Here is a 17784-nt window from a genome sequence, read left to right on the forward strand (position 1 = left end):
TGGCTGGCAGCCCGGAATATTTGTTTTTGTTTAGATTAGTTTTGGTAAATCTGTATCTTGAAGAAGACTGCCACTCACTCTGTAAGGACTGTGATGCAAAACACCTGGATGTACAGTAATGATGACTACTGGTAAGGAGTAATGAAGATTCCTGGTAAGGAGTAATGAAGATTCCTAATACGGAGAAATTAGGATTACTAGTAAAGAGAAATGAAGATTACTGGTAAGGTGAAATGAAGGTTCCTGGTAAATAGTAATGAAGATTCCTGGTAAGGAGTAATGATGATTCCTAATAAGAAGTAATGAGGATTACTAGCAAACAGTAATGAAGATTCCTGGTAAGGAGTAATGAAGATTCCTGGTAAGGAGTAATGAAGATTCCTAATAAGGAGTATTGAAAAATCCTGATAAGGAGTAATGAAGATTCCTGATAAGGAGTAATGGGGATTACTGGTAAGGAATAATGAAGATTCCTAATAAGGGCTAAAGAACATTTCCATTAAGGTGTAATGAAGATTCCTGGTAAAGGGTCATGAAGGTTACTGGTAAGGATTAATGACTATGACTGGTAAAGAGTAATGAAGATCACTGCTAAGGAATAATGAAGACTCCTGGTAAGGAGAAACGAAGATTCCTGATAAGGAGTGATGAAGATTTCTAGTGAGGAGTGATGAAGATTTCTGGTGAGGAGTGATAAAGATTCCTGGTAATGAGTAATGAAGAATCCTTTCAAGGAGAGATGAAGGTTCCTGGTAAGGAGTGAAGTTAAATTTCTGATCTCAAGGCCTGTGTGACATCACTTCATGTGTAGGCATCAAACCTGCTGAATGACACTCATAAGCTTTTGAATACTTGGTGGCTCTTTGCAATCTCATCCAAAATGGGGTCACTTGTTACATACCTTTTCATGAGGGCCGGGTTCAGCACTGGTGGCGCCAGAGTGGCAATAATTTTTGCCCCCACAACCCCAAAGGTGTCCTCCTTAAATTCCCTCTCTACCACCGGGCAAAAGTGCCCCTCATCCCTCCATAGCCCCCTCATGCACATGCAATTCATTTATTTTTAAAGCGCTGGTAAAGGCTAGGTTTACTAGAAGTAATGTATATTTACCCAAACAAACCCATTTTACCAGTGTTAGGCATAGATAATGAAAGACTGGAAAAAAACATAATATCCTAGCCTATTTTATGCAGATTGCATGCAGCTCTTTGATGACAGTTCGTAACAGTCACTGTTCTATACTAGGGTTGTATCTTATGAACTGTGGTAACAAAATAATCCCTGTGACAAAAGCAGTAATCCACTCAGCTATCTACATAACATACAGATCTGTAACCTGCATGGTACCCGTTCTTTGCAGCAGGCATATTAACCCTCTGTGCAACTTTATGACAATTCAAAATTGCCACAAGGCAAAACTCCTACCACTGTCTCTCTAGCTGGAATATTAGTCACAAGAGTTCTCTTGACATTTTTATTCCAGCAGATGTTTTTTCAATTGCAAGTTAATGCTAAACACAGCGCTTCCCCTTCCCCCTGAGGTCAGCAACCCCCCCCCAGATCAGGGCCAGTGTGGCCTCACCAGTCGCACAGCCCTAAAGCCGGCCCGCTTTTCATAAATCATACCACCCCAGCCCAGTATACACCTGTAGGTGCTTTCGGTGAACAGCACTTTCTGTTTATACAGTTGAGAGCAACCTACCACCATCACACCCAACCAAGGGGTGCTCTCCCTTGGCATAGTCCATACTCTGAAAGCTGACATTCACCACCAGATGGCAGCTACCATCACTCAGGCCCATGGTGCCACAGTACAGGATGGTGGCTCACTGGCTGCCCAGACCTAAAGCTCACAGCCAATCAGTGACTAGCTCACTACTCACATGTGCAGAAGTGCTCATTCCTCCGGCTGATTCTCCAAATATGGTGACAGAAGTGGGGTCTCCCCCAAAGTCTTCAATGCTCTTGTTCACCCACTCCAGGGCTCTGACTTGATCCAAGAAGCCCCAGTTTCCAGGCGCCTGCTGATCCCCAGTGCTAAAAGATGAAGACACAGAGTTGCTTGTCAGCAATATTAAGAGGAAATGAAATTGACTGGTAGAGCTCGAACATCAATGATTTCTGAAGTGCACTCAAATTACCCACAATACACAGTTGTAAGGCGAGCACCAGCCTTCAATCCATGCTTGGCTGCTCCTTAGAGCTAATGCTGAAAACGTATTTTGTGTTTTGATGATGGAAAAAACCCTGCACTTATTGTGTGCTTCCCAGCGTTCTCTAATGACAGATGCAGCATAAATGTTGCTCTGTGGTTTTTGGATAAGAGACACATACAGCACACTCATTTATTGGCTCAACAGCACATGAAACATGATAAAAACACCATTAACCAAACTACATCTCCCACACCTCACATGTCGGGCAATCACAGGTCATTGATGCACATCCGGTCACTTTGTCAATAACTAAAGCAACCTTTCTTCCTTTTTGTTATGGCTCAGCTACTGAGATAACTAACCTCCTTTATCTGTGCTAATTTCTGTGTCCTTAGTGACAACACCGCCCTTGATGCTTCACTGCCTCCCTGATTTCTAAATTGTTTGCTTTGTTATTGTTCTGTTGTGCTTGGCCTTGTTTGACTCATCTTTATTTGATCTTGCTCAACTTGTTTGGTTTTGTGCTGCATTTGTTGATTTCTGTTGTTTCTCTGTCTGCTCGCTTTACTGCCCTTTTTCCCGTGCTTTTTCCCACAGTATCTCCCTCCTGCTTCCGTCCCTCAAAGGCCCTGCCCACCACCTCCCAGCACCCCTCCCTCCTCCTAGCACCTACTTAATGGAGGCTGCAGTGCGGCCATGCAGTGGGCGCTCATAGCAGGTGACCCACCAGCCATATGAAGGTATGCCAAAGGCAAGCCTGTCTGCACCTATCTGTGCCTGGAAAAAGCCCACTTCCAGGAACCCTGGTTCTCTCGCCACACACTGATACACTGCCACCGAGCTCCAAGCCCTGGATCCCAGACTCCACAACACCAACTGCTTCTACTTCTGCACGATCAATAGTAGGACCTTTTACCTGCCGGCACTGTCTCTTATCCTGCAACATCAGAGCACCCACATGCATAACAACCATCGCCAAGCTGACCACATCAACCACAACTGTTTTAAAACAACTCCACTGCCTCCTTCTCAATTTACGATCAATCTGCAAGCACGCCACCGAGATCTGGGACACCATCACTTCCCTCACCTCCGATGTTGTCTTCCTCACCAAAACCTGGTTCAACCCTGCATCCCTCACAACATCGCCTCAGCAACTCTAGATGACTACAGGATAGCACACCAGGATTGCAACAACAAACACGGAGGTGGAATCACCATCAACCACAAAGAAACCATCCACTGCACCACCGCTTCAGATGACACCACCCCAATCATGGAACACCTTAATTTTCAACTCCAGATTGATGGCAAAACCACCATCATAGGCACCCTTGCCAACAGACCTCCAGGACCATGCCCCAGTTTCTGTGATGCCATCCCTGAGTTCTCCATGCTCACCATCGACTCCACACACTACATCTTCCTCGGAGACTTCAATTTCACCTCAATGACACCACACCACCAACTGCCTGAAAGCCATAAACAACATCAGCCTCACCCAACTAGTCACTGACCCCACACACTGCTCATGACACACGTTCAACCTAATTTTCACGGACAGTGACAGAGTCAAGTACAGCCATGTCACCAAGCTCACCTGGACAGACCATGCCATCATTCGCTTCACCATCACAGAATCCCGTGGCACCGCCACCAAGAATCCCAGCACCTCACACCACAGCTGGAATAAAGTATCGAAGAGCCAGTAAACTGACACCCTCAACACCTCCCACCCTGACACCGCAACCAACCTATAACAGGCTGTCAAAAACGTTTCTGACTGGATCACTGATTGGGTGAAAAAGTCACCCCGTCAAGCCCACGAAACTTAAGAGACCCACCACACATTCCATTTGATACACCACAGAACTGTGAACCATGAAAGGCAACTGCAAGTGACTAGAAAGGAAGTGGCCCACCAGCAGGGAGCCCAAGGACCGAGCCACCTTCAAGTCATCACTCACCAATGACTATTGAAAGAGACAAAGAGGAATGCCCTGGCCACCCGCATCGAAGACAGCTCTAATCACAGCAAAGAACTCTTCAAGATCGTCAGAGAGTTCTCAAACCCCTCAGTCACCATAAACATCATCACCCCTTCTCAAGAGCTCAGCGACACTTTGGTGGCCGTGTTCCATAACAAAATCTCCATCTACAAAAACGTAAAACCACAATCCACCACAGTCAACACCCTTATCTGCCTCGCTCCCACAGATGTAAACCCTGATCCCATCTCCCACCACCTGCTCACTGCCTGGGGCCAGCTTACTAAACAAAACACCACAGCCATCATAAACTCCATCCACTCAGGAGCACACAGGGAACCCTGTCCCCATCACATTTTCAACTTTGGGAGCAAAGTGATCAGCAGCTAGCTTAATGCCTTCTTCAACTCAGCCATAACCATGGCCTCCTTCTCCAAAGTATGGAATACTCTAGAAGTCAAAACCCTTCTAAAGAAATCTTCCACAGACACCAGCAAACTCAAGAACTACCATGCCATCACACGGTTCCCCTTTCCTGCCAAAGTTCTCGAAAAGGCCATCAACTGCCAACTCGCAGAACACCTGGAGACCAACAATCTTCTGGACCCCTCCCAATCCAGATTCTGCACCAACCACAACACTGAAAACTGCACTGATCACTGCCACTGACAACATCAGAAACCTCCTTGACTTGGGAGAAACAGTGGTGCTGATCCTCCTTGACCTCTCAGCAGCACATCGGAATCCAAGGAGACACCCTCAAATGGATCACGTCCCTTCTCACTGGAAGAACCCAGAGAATCCACATACCACCTTCAACCTTGTAACCCAAGAACATCATCTGCTGAAACCCTCAAAGGCTCGTCCTTCAGCCCTACACTGTTCAACACCTACATGACCCCTTTGGCCAGCATCATCAGAACCCACGGGATGAACATCACATCCTGTGTAGATGACACCCTCTCACTATCAGAAGACTATCAGAACACCTCTCCACTGTGAAGCTCAACTACTGCAGGTGCATGATGGGAATCGCCGACTGAATGACTAACAACTGCCTAAAACTCAACACAAACAAACCGGAAGTGCTGCTCTTCGGGAGCAACACCTCCCTGTGGGACGACTCCTGGTGGCCTACCGAACTAGGACCAGCACACACTCTGACAGACCACGCTTGCAACCTTGCATCATTCTGGACAGCAAGCTCACCATGAAAACCAGATAAATGCAGTCTCTTCCGCCTGCCTCCTCACACTTCACATACGTCGTAAGATCTTCAAATGGCTCCCTGTCAACACCAGATGAACCGTCACTCAACCCTAGTCACCAGCCAGCTGGACTACGGCAACGCATTCTACACAGGAATCACCACGCACTTCCTGAAGAGACTACAAACTATCATGGATTCATTTTAGCACCTTGCTTGGGCACACATATTTTAACTTAGCTTAGTCCTGTGGCCTGTGTCCTTTTACCCAGATATATGCTCTGATTTCATTTATTAACCCCTAGGGTGCCCGGTAGAAGACCAGCTCGTCCTGCACCCGGCCTAGCGCTCCCCGCTGTGGGCATCCCTCCCACACACCCCAGTCGGGGATGGAAGGGGAATCACTTCCTCTTCCACCCCAACCCCCCCTGACCCCACCCAAGTGACATCTGATGACATCAGCACGCGATTGCGCACTGACCTCATCAGAGGACACCTCCCATCCCGCTGGAAGCATGCTTCCAGCACGATGTGGAAGAGAAATGCTCAGCATTTCTCTTCCGCTCGGGAGTAGGTGGCAGGCAGAGGCAGGAAAGGAAAGGAAATGCCTTTCCTTTCTTGCCTCTGCAAGCATTTCTGCTGCCCGATCGCATCAATGGCCACTAGACACAAGGATTTTTTTTTTATACTTACGTATAAGGGGAGCGGCTCCCTGGGCAAGGGCAGCTCCCCAGGGGGGTAAAATATTTTTAAGCCTTTTCTGCCACCCCTGGGGGCAAATCGGCCTAATATAATTAGGCTGATCTGCCTCCCAGTGGGGGCAGAAACCCCTAGACACCAGGGATATAGATATTTATTTTGGTTTACTTATGTTTTTATGTATGGGGAGCGACCCCTTAGGCAAGGATCGCTCCCCTCACAGGCAAATTGTATTTAGGCCATTTCTGCCCCCATTGGGGTCAGATCAGCCTATTTTTATTAGGCCAATCTGTCCCCAAAGAGGGGGCAGAAACCACTAGACACCAGTGAATTATTTTTTTTTTTATACTTGCGCATAAGGGGAGTGGCCCCTTGGGCAAGGGCCACTCCCCAGGAGGGCAAAATATTTTTAGGCCTTTTCTGCCCCCCCCTGGGGGCAGATCAGCCTATTATAATTAGGCCGATCTGCCCCCGGGGGGGCAGAAACCCCTAGACACCAGCGATATATATATATTTTTTTGTTTACTTATGTTTTTATGTATGGGGAGCGAACCCTTAGGCAAGGGTCGCTCCCCTTGGGGGCAAATTGTATTTAGGACATTTCTGCTCCCGCCTATTTTTATTAGGCCAATCAACCACTAGAAACCAGGGAACTTTTTTTTAAATACCTGTGCATAAGGGGAGCTGCCCCTTGGGCAAGGGTCGCTCCCCTGGGGGGCAAATTGTATTTAGGCCATTTCTGCCCCCCTGGGGGTAGATCGGCCTATTTCTATCAGGCTGATCTGCCCCCGGGGGAAACTACTTAGGCACCAGGGATTGGTGTGTGTGTGTATGTGTGTGTTTTCTTTGGGGGGCAGCCCCTTGGACGAGGAACCCCCCCCATGGGGGCACATTACTGTTGGCCATATCTGCCCCACTTGGGGGCAGACCCGTCTATTTTTGGAGGGCTCAGCTGCCCCCAATGGGGGCAGAAAGCCCACCAGAGACCAGGGAAGATTTTTTTTTTCAAAATAAGAGGGGGGGGTATGACTATACCCCTACCCCAAATAAATGGGGCCAAGGTTCTTCTGCCCACCAGTGGGCAGATGGGGCAATTACCCCCAATCCACACCCGGTAGGGGGCAGAAGTCTACTAGATGCCAGTGAATTAAAAAAAAAAATTGTGTGGTGGTGGCTACCAACCAGTATGGGAATGGTTATGCCCCCACCCCAACTGAAGGGGGTAACAGTCTTTCAGCTTTCCCCCTGCACACTAAAACATCTTATCCCACAGCAAGCAAGAGGCCATTTGATTATTTGGGGTTTTGGTTTTACATTTGGGCCATGAGAGCTTGGCTAACTCTCAAAATCGTCCCACTTGGAATGGTGAGGGTTGCACTTTTCGGACTTTGGGATGCTGCCATGTAGAAAAATCCACAAGCCCTAGACAAATCTGAAAACTAAACATTTGGGTGAGTCCAGGGTGGTGTGTTTCACATGCGCCCTGCACCATTTTCTTACCCACAATTCCCAGCAAAACTCCAACTTTGATGGAAATCACACATTTTCCCCTCATTTTTGTGATGGAACCTTCCAGAATCTTCAGGAATCCACAAAATACCTACAACCCAGCATTGACTCATTTATACCAATAAAAACTCTGCTGCACTTGTCAGCCTAAAAATTTTTTTTTTGCAAACTGCCCTTTGTGACCCGCTTTGGTTCCCAATCAATTTGGACATGTTTTTGTCTCTTCTCTGTCACAGGCACTTGGCCCACCTACACAAGTGAGGTATCATTTTTACCGGGAGACTGAGGGGAACGTTTGGTGGTAGGAAATTTGTCCCGGTGTGGTGATCCCACACAGAAATGTGGTAAAAGTGTGATTTTTTAGCTAAATTTGAGGTTTGCTGAGGATTCTGGGTAAGAAAACATTGGGGGATGCACTCAAGTCACACCTCCTTGGATTCCCTCGAGTGTCTAGTTTTCAGAAATATTTGGGTTTGGTAGGTTTCCCTATATGGCTGCTGAGACCAGGACCAAAAACGCAGGTCCCTCCAACCGCCCCCCCGCAAAAACAGGTAGTTTAGTATTTGATCATTTTGATGTGTCCACTTAGTGTTTTGGGGCATTTCCTTTGGCGGGTACTAGGCCTACCCACACAAGTGAGGTACCATTTGTATTGGGAGACTAAGGGCAATGCTTGGTGGAAGGAAATTTGTGACTCCTCTCAGATTCCAGGACTTTCTGCCACCAAAATGTGAGGAAAAAGTGTTTTTTAGCCACATTTTGAGGTTTGCAAAGGATTCTGCGTAACAGAACCTGGTGAGAGCCCCACAAGTCACCCGATCCTGGATTCCCCTAGGTGTCTAGTTTTTAAAAATGCACAGGTATGGTAGGTTTCCCTAGGTGCCTGCTGAGCTAGAGGCCAAAATCCACAGCTAGGCACTTTGCAAAAAACAGGTCTGTTTTCTTTCTTTCTTTCTTTGAGAAAATGTGATGTGTCCACGTTGTGTTTTGGGGCATTTCCTGTCACGGGCGCTAGGCCTACCCACACAGTGAGGTACCATTTTTATCGGGAGACTTGGGGGAACGCTTGGTGGAAGGAAATTTGTGGGTCCCCTCCGATTCCAGCACTTTCTGTCACCAAAATGTGACGAAAAAGTATTTTTTAGCCAAATTTTGAGGTTTGCAAAGGATTCTAGGTAACAGAACCTGATGAGAGCCCCACAAGTCACCCGATCCTGGATTCCCCCAGGTGTCTAGTTTTTAAAAATGCACAGGTATGGTAGGTTTCCCTAGGTGCCTGCTGAGCTAGAGGCCAAAATCCACAGCTAGGCACTTTGCAAAAAACAGGTCTGTTTTCTTTGAAAAAATGTGATGTGTCCATGTTGTGTTTTGGGGCATTCCCTGTCACTGGCGCTAGGCCTACCCACACAAGTGAGGTGCCATTTTTATGGGAGACATGGGGGAACGCTGGGTGGAAGGAAATTTGTGGCTCCTCTCAGATTCCAGAACGTTCTGTCACCAAAATGTGAGGAAAAAATGTTTTTTAACCAAATTTTGAGGTTTGCAAACGATTCTGAGTAACAGAACCTAATCAGAGCCCCACAAGTCACCCCATCTTGCATACCCCTAGGTGTCTAGTTTTAAAAAATGCACAGGATTGGTAGGTTTCCCTAAGTGCCGGCTGAGCTAGAGGCCATAATCCACTGCTTGGCACTTTGCAAAAAACAGGTCTGTTTTCTTTCGGAAAATCTGATGTGTCCACGTTGTGTTTTGGGGGCATTTCCTGTCACGGGCGCTAGGCCTACCCACAAAAGTGAGGCATCATTTTTATCGGGAGACTTGGGGAAACGCTGGGTGAAAGGACATTTTTGGCTCCTCTCAGATTCCAGGACTTTCTGCCACCAAAATGTGAGGAAAAAGTGTTTTTTAGCCACATTTTGAGGTTTGCAAAGGATTCTGGGTAACAGAGCCTGGTGAGAGCCCTACAAGTCACCCCATCCTGGATTCCCCTAGTTGTCTAGTTTTACAAAATGCACAGGTTTAGTAGGTTTCCCTTGGTACCGGCTGAGCTAGAGGCCAAAATCCACAGCTAGGCACTTTGCAAAAAACAGGTCTGCTTTCTTTGAGAAAATGTGATGTGCCCACATTGTGTTTTGGGGCATTTACTGTCACGGGCGCTAGGACAACCCACCTAAGTGGGATACCATTTTTAACGGGAGACTTGGGGAAATGCTTGGTGGAAGGAAATTTGTGGCTCCCCTCAGATTCCAGATCTTTCTGTCACCAAAATGTGAGGAAAAAGTGGTTTTGTAGCCAAATTTAGATTTTTGCAAAGTATTCTGGGTAACAGAACCTGATGAGAGCCCCACAAGTCACCCCATCCTGGATTCCCCTAGGTGTCTAGTTTTCAAACATGCACAGGTTTGGTAGGTTTCCCTGGGTGCCTGCTGAGCTAGAGGCCAAAAAGCACAGCTAGGCACTTTGCAAAAAACAGGTCTGTTTTCTTTGAAAAAATGTGATGTGTCCATGTTGTGTTTTGGGGCATTCCCTGTCACTGGCGCTAGGCCTACCCACACAAGTGAGGTGCCATTTTTATGGGAGACATGGGGGAATGCTGGGTGGAATGAAATTTGTGGCTTCTCCCAGATTCCAGAACGTCCTGTCACCAAAATGTGAGGAAAAAGTGTTTTTTAACCAAATTTTGAGGTTTGCAAAGGATTCTGGGTAACAGACCCTGATGAGAGCCCCACAAGTCACCCCATCTTGGATTCCCCTAGGTGTCTAGTTTAAAAAAATGCACAGGCTTGGTAGGTTTCCCTAAGTGCCGGCTGAGCTAGAGGCCAAAATCCACTGCTTGGCACTTTGCAAAAAACAGGTCTGTTTTCTTTGGGAAAATCTGATGTGTCCACGTTGTGATTTGGGGCATTTCCTGTCACAGGCGCTAGGCCTACCCACAAAAGTGAGGCATCATTTTTATCGGGAGACTTGGGGAAACGCTGGGTGAAAGGACATTTTTGGCTCCTCTCAGATTCCAGAACTTTCTCTCACCAAAATGTGAGGAAAAAGTGGTTTTGTAGCCAAATTTAGATTTTTGCAAAGTATTCTGGGTAACAGAACCTGGTGAGAGCCCCACAAGTCACCCCATCCTGGATTCCCCTAGGTGTCTAGTTTTCATACATGCACAGGTTTGGTAGGTTTACCTAGGTGCCTGCTGAGCTAGATGCCAAAATCCACAGCTAGGCACTTTGCAAAAACAGGTCTGTTTTCTTTGAAAAAATGTGATGTGTCCACGTTGTGTTTTGGAGCATTTCCTGTCACGGGCGCAAGCCTACCCACACAAGTGAGGTACCATTTTTATTGGGAGAATTGGGGGAATGTTGGGTGGAAGGAAATCTGTGGCTCCTCTCAGATTCCAGAACTTTCTGTCACCAAAATGTGAGGAAAAAATGTTTTTTAACCAAATTGTGAGGTTTGCAAAGGATTCTGGGTAACAGAACCTGGTGAGAGCCCCACATGTCACCCCATCCTGGATTCACCTAGGTGTCTAGGTTTTAAAAATGCACAGGTTTGGTAGGTTTCCCTAGGTGCCAGCTGAGCTAGAGGCCAAAATCTACAGCTAGGCACTTTGCAAAAAACACGTCAGATTTCAATGTAAAAATGTGATGTGTCCATGTTGCGTTTCCTGTTGTGAGAATTAGGCCTACCCACGCAAGTGAGGTACCATTTTTATTGGGAGACTTGGGGGAACACAGAATAGCATAATAAGTGTTATTGCCCCTTGTCTTTATCTACAGTTTTTCCTTCCAAATGTAAGACAGTGTGTAAAAAAAGACGTCTATTTGAGAAATGCCCTGTAATTCACATGCTAGTATGGGCACCCCGAAATTCAGAGATGTGCAAATAACCACTGATTCTCAACACCTTATCTTGATCCCATTTTGGAAATACAAAGGTTTTCTTGATACCTATTTTTCACTCTTTATATTTCAGCAACTGAATTGCTGTATACCCGGTATAGAATGAAAACCCATTGCAAGGTGCAGCTCATTTATTGCCTCTGGGTACCTAGGGTTCTTGATGAACCTACAAGCCCTATATATTCCTGCAACCAGATGAGTCCAGCAGACGTAATGGTATATTGCTTTCAAACATCTGACATCGCAGGAAAAAGTTACAGAGTAAAACGTGGCAAAAAATGGCTGATTTTTCACCTCAATTTCAATATTTTGTTTGTTCAGCTGTTATTTTCTGCCGGAAAACCTTGTAGGATTTACACAAATTACCCCTTGCTGAATTCAAAATATTGTCTACTTTTCAGAATCGTTTAGGTTTCTGGGATCCAGCATTGGTTTCATACCCATATCTGTCACTAACTGGAAGGAGGCTGAAAGCACAAAAAATAGTAAAAATGGGGTATGTCCCAGTAAGATGCCAAAATTGTGTTGAAAAATTGGGTTTTCTGATTCAAGTCTGCCTGTTTCTGAAAGCTGGGAAGATGGTGATTTTAGCACCAGAAACCCTTTGTTGATGCAATTTTCAGGTAAACAAAAAACACAAGCCTTCTTCTGCAGCCCTTTTTTCCAATTTTTTTTTTTAAACAAACTTTTGCTGTATTTTGGCTAATTTCCTGCTCTCCTTCAGGGGAACCCACAAAATCTGGGTACCTCTAGAATCCCTAGGATGTTGGAAAAAAAGGATGCAAATTTGGCGTAGGTAGCTTATGTGGACAAAAAGTTGTGAGGGCCTAAGTGCGAAGTGCCACAAATAGCCAAAAAAAGGCCTGGCACCTAAGGGGGAAAAGGCCTGGCAGCGAAGGGGTTAATTTCATTAATTTTGGTTCAGCCTGCTTTTCAGCAGTGATGTTTTATTTTTCTATGCCAGCTCTTATTCTGTGAAAGCGTTGTTATTATTTTTGTGCACAGCATTTCATCATGTACGTCTTCCCAAAGCTGACAACAACACTACATGATAATCTATTGAGCATTACCGCCACAAGAGTACACAGACACTCCAACACTTAGGCACATGCTAAGGTCAGGTCTCTTTAACAGAATATAAACATGTTTTCTTATAAAAACATCATGCAGGCTGGAGAAGGTTAGAGAAGTCATTCAGGCTGGGATACCCATCCATGCTGTATCCCATTTCATTGTTGACCTCAGCCTTGTCTCTACATACCAGCCAAGGAGACGGTGGGCAGAGCCCTGTTCTCAGGTAATGGGCTAAGTACGGGCAGATTGGGCTATCACCGATATGCTCTCACTAGAAGCTAGGTGTTAGGTAGGATTCCTATTTCAATATGCTTGGGTTGTTAATTTTTCTTTTCACTGATTGTAGCAATTCTCATCTTGGTATGTCTAATTTTCCTAATATTTGCAGCTCATATATTTTATTGTAAATCGCAGTCTTTTCAATAAAGACATTGAAAACTATCCTGTATTTCTTCTTTTTGCCTACATGTGTGTATGAAACGCTTTGCTAATGAGAGAAAGGGGTGAGATTTGTCGACCACGACTTCCCTGAGAGATCACCAAACGTAATGCATCAGGCTCCCACAAATCACCTTTCCTTCCTAGGTTTGGGTGAGTTGCTGCTAGCTAGCTGAAAGGGTTGGGCCAACAGCTGCCAACCGATGTGGGATTGACTCAATTACCCACAAGCGGTGGTGCTGCCACCACAAATCCAGCAGTCTCGTTCCCGTAACGAGAGTCTTACGACAAGCCCATTCAGATTTCAGTGGCCAGACTCATCCTCACCCTCCCAAAATGGACTCACACCACCCCCACCTCAAGAACCTCCACTGGCTCCCCATTCAGAAAAGATGTCAATTTAAGATGCTGATCCACACATACAAGGCCTTTCACAATCAAGGACCAGCATGCATTATCCACCACATGAACTTCCACCAACCCTCCAAACACCTGCGCTCCACTTCCCTCGCACAAACCCCCCACATCCACCGAAGCAACAGTGGAGGACACTCCTTCTTCTTCTTCCTGGCTAAATCTCAGGACGACCTCCCCCTTCACTTACAGACCTCATCCTCTCTTCTGGAATTCAGGAAAGGACTCAATATCTGACTGTTCAACTGAACTCTTTAGCAGGTATGTTCTCAGCGCCTGGATACCTCGCGGGTGATTGGCAATACTCTATAAATCCTGTTAAATTTGATTTGAATTTCTTTCAGGAATAACGCTCTTAGTCCATTGTGACCCGACCCTTTGTGTGATGGTGGCCCCCTGCATGGTAGTCATTCAGTTAATGATGGTTCAAGATTTGTGGACAAGTAGGCCACCACCAAGTGGTGTCACTGTGCTCCAGGGGACTTCATGCGCCCACCACAGTGTGAGCTGGCAGTCAGTTGCTCCAGAAGCCTTCCGGGCCCTGAAACTCTTTGGTTTGTTGGTTTGTTAACTCTTGACTAATTTCACCGGTTATTCACTGACCTTGTTATTTCCACACACCCACTAGACACTGCTAAAGTGGTAGGTGGACTCCTTCTACATCTACTCAGGGACTGAGTGAGGGTTTCTCCTTCCCTGCTGAAATGTACAGGGGGTTTGTGCATAATGCAGACCACTTCCTACTATAACTGTGACACAACCCATGATAGACAAACAGTACTTCTGTTGAAAGAGGTAGAGTATGAAGCGTGCATCCTTGTGAGGCCTGGGCTCTTAAAAAATAGCACTAAGTGCAGCAGAACATGCATAGCAAGCACGAGCAGATGCTCACGATCGCTAGATGTGCTCTTGGGGTAGGATGTTTCCCCAGGCATTTAGTGCTAGTTTCTTTGCGCACAATTCACCATTGCATCCAAAATGGATGCAATAATGCATTTTTATGCAAAGAAATTGTGCTATATGCAGCAGAACACAAACCAAACTGGATTTGAGGATGCATTTTTGTGCTAAGAAATAGTGCTTAATACAGCTGAACACAAGTCGCGGGAGCAGGAGCAATCACAAAATTATCAGTGATTCAACATCTGAGAGTAACTCAGAATTACTGAAATTTCTCTGGCGTACTTGAAATTCTGCCCAGGCCTAGTCAAGACTAATTACACTCTAATATAAACACTTTGTATTTTCTTATAAAAGCACCTACATTGTGATTAGTTCATATAACATTATAAGTTTAGGAATATTAGGTGGCATATTTATCATGGCTTTTGTGTTTCCCTTGTAAGGGGGTGCAAGGACAAGGCAAATCCTAAATCAGTTTTATCAAGCCATGCAAGGCCACCTTGCATGGCCCTGAGTGGTTTGATAAATGAGGAGTAACACAAAGCAGCAGAAATTACTGCATTGAGTTACTCTGCCTCAGGGAGTTATTCCATGGGTAGAGTGTGGATGTTCCCACGCATCTATCCATGGATTTTGCCACATTCCCATAAGTACAATTAGTGGTAGACCGGGAAATGCATCAAAATGCTACCCCTTCCCAGAGAGAAGCAACAAGGAGAAATCATGGACATCATTTAAGGGTTGTTGAGACCCCTGGTTTGCCCTTTGAGACACCTGGCACTGCCTTTGCAACCCTTGGCCTCTGAGGTGGCAAAATCAGTGCCAGGAGCACAGGGGCAGTTCCAGCTTATGGACATCAGTTGTGACTCCACTCTCTTTGTTTTCTGTCAATTTATACTACACTGATAGTGAATAATAGCATATTATTCACTATTAGTGTAATACAAATAGGGTATTTTTGGCTGGAATATGCCCTTCCATGGCAGCTGAAGTAAGTAAAAATGATTTTAAATGTATGTTGTGTGCGTGCTTGCAGGTGAGAGTGTTTATGTGAGAGAGTGTGTGTAAGTGTGAATTTGTGTGTATGTGTAAGAATGTGTGTGTGAGTGAGTGAAAGTGGAGGTCAAAGGGCACTTGATGTCTCTTCTGCTACCCCTGGCATTTTGGTGAATTGCCACCCATGGGAGAAATATCTTTATTTCTCCTCGTTCTTTCATCGTTCTAAATGTGGAGCACACTTAAAAAGAGTAAAATGCCACTGAGGATTGCTTTTGTGCAGGACAGTGCTCTTTCCTCCACAAAAACAATCCTGCCTACAATGAAGGCACATTTTCATGGTGCACGGATGCCTGCATTGCTGCATGGCAGCCCATCCTGCCTACAATGTAGGTACCCTTGCATGATGCAAGGATACCTGCATTGGCGCATGCAGCCCATCCTGCCTACAATGAGTGCACCTTTTCATGGTGCACGGATGCCTGCATTGCTGCATGGCAGCCCATCCTGTCTACAATGTAGGCACCTTTGCAGGGTGCAAGGATGCCTGCATTGGCGCATGGCAGCCCATCCTGCCTACAATGAAGGCACCTTTTCATGGTGCACGGATGCCTGCATTGCTGCATGGCAGCCCGTCCTGCCTACAATGTAGGCACCTTTGAATGGTGCATGGATGCCTGCATTGCTGCATGGCAGCCCATCCTGCCTACAATGTAGGCACGTTTGCATGGTGCAAGGATGCCTGCATTGGCGCATGCAGCCCATCCTGCCTACAATGAAGGCACCTTTTCATGGTGCACGGATGCCTGCATTGCTGCATGGCAGCCCATCCTGCCTACAATGTAGGCACCTTTGCATGGTGCAAGGATGCCTGCATTGGAGCATGGCAGCCCATCCTACCTACAATGAAGGCACCTTTTCATGATGCACGGATGCCTGCATTGCTGCATGGCAGCCCGCCCTGCCTACAATGTAGGCACCTTTGCATGGTGCACGGATGCCTGTATTGCTGCATGGCAGCCCATCCTGCCTACAATGTAGGCACCTTTGCATGGTGCAAGGATGCCTGCATTGGCGCATGGCAGCCCACTGTGCACCAGCGCAAGGAAAGGACAGGAATGCACTGTATAATGTTAAATTCGGTGCATTCCTGTCCTTTCACACAGCGCAGCAGGGTGGATTTCTGTTCTGCAAGAAATAGTGATGAATCTGCCCCAAGGTGTCCATCATCTGGGCATTTAATACTCGGGTATTTACTGTTGAATTCTGAAAATACAACACACAGCTCGATATGATGCTGCATGAATTCACTTCTGAAGACATATTACCTTTCTTAATATGTTCTGGAAACATAGCAAGTGAAGGCTCACCTCAATGAGCCCAGAATTCCCAACCGGTACTGGATGGAAACTACAACCACGTCTTCATAGGCTGCTAATATTGACCCATCAAATGTCGAAGCTGATCCCATTGTAAAGCCTCCGCCATGTATCCAGACCATCACCTGCAAGGGAGCAGAGGAAGGAAATACAGAGTGAGGTTTTTACCGGTGCCCCAGAACCCACATCACCCCTTGACTCAAGAAACACTTGGGAAAAGTATAGACTAAGAATATTTACAGTATAGACTGAGAGTAGGTACAGGTGCCCCAGGCCCCAGGACCTCTTGCCTCCAGACACACTTGGAGAAAGTACAAACTGAGAGTATTTACAGATGCTCAAGGACCCATATCACCCCTTGGCCCCAGACACACTTGGAGAAAGTACAAGCAGAGAGTTTACATGTGCCCAAAGACCCACATCAGCCCTTAACTCCAGACACACTTGGAGAAAGTACAAGCTGAGAGTATTTACAGGTGCCCAAGGACCCACATCACCCGTTGGCCGCAGAAATACTTGGAGAAGTACAGACTGAGAGTATTTACCGGTGCACCACGACACACATCAACCCTTGCCTCCAGACACACTTGAAGAAAGTACAGACTGGGAACATTTACAAGTGCCCAAGGACCCACATCACCCCCTTGACTTCAGACATACTTAGAGAAAGTACAGATGGAGAGTATTTACAGGTGCCCAAGGACCTATATCACCCTTTAGCCCCAGACACACTTGGAGAAAGTACTGACTGAGAGTAGTTACAGGTGCCTCAGGAGCCACATCATGCCTTGACTCCAGATACACTTGGGCAAAGTACAGACAGAGCATTTACAGGTGACCAAGAACCCACACCACCCCTTGGCTCCAGTTACACTTGGAGAACGTACAGACTGAAAGTGTTTACAGGTGGCCAAGGACCCACATCAACCCTTGGCTCCAGACACATCTGGGAAAATTAGAGACTGAAATTAGTTACAGGTGCTGCATGACCCACATCACTCCTTAGCTCCAGACACACTTGGAGAAAGTACAGATAGAGAGTATTATCAATTAACCAAAGACCCACATCACCCCTTGGCTCCAGACACACTTGGAGAAAGTGAAGACTGAGAGTATTTACAGGTG

The 17784-nt window shown here is 46.3% G+C and overlaps 1 protein-coding gene across 1 annotated transcript in view; it reads right to left on the reverse strand.

Moving 5' to 3' along the window:
* Positions 1-17784, reverse strand: part of LOC138262216 (fatty acyl-CoA hydrolase precursor, medium chain-like) — a 283496-nt gene that overhangs the window by 127756 nt on the left and 137956 nt on the right. Inside the window, exons 4-5 of the mRNA XM_069212060.1 lie at positions 16651-16784; positions 1884-2037 (exon numbers count right to left, since the gene is read on the reverse strand). Of these exons, the coding sequence (XP_069068161.1) occupies positions 1884-2037; positions 16651-16784 (288 nt within the window). The remainder of the gene's footprint in view (positions 1-1883; positions 2038-16650; positions 16785-17784) is intronic.

This window comes from Pleurodeles waltl, chromosome 10 (genome assembly GCF_031143425.1).
Source record: "Pleurodeles waltl isolate 20211129_DDA chromosome 10, aPleWal1.hap1.20221129, whole genome shotgun sequence".
Classification (NCBI taxonomy): domain Eukaryota; kingdom Metazoa; phylum Chordata; class Amphibia; order Caudata; family Salamandridae; genus Pleurodeles; species Pleurodeles waltl.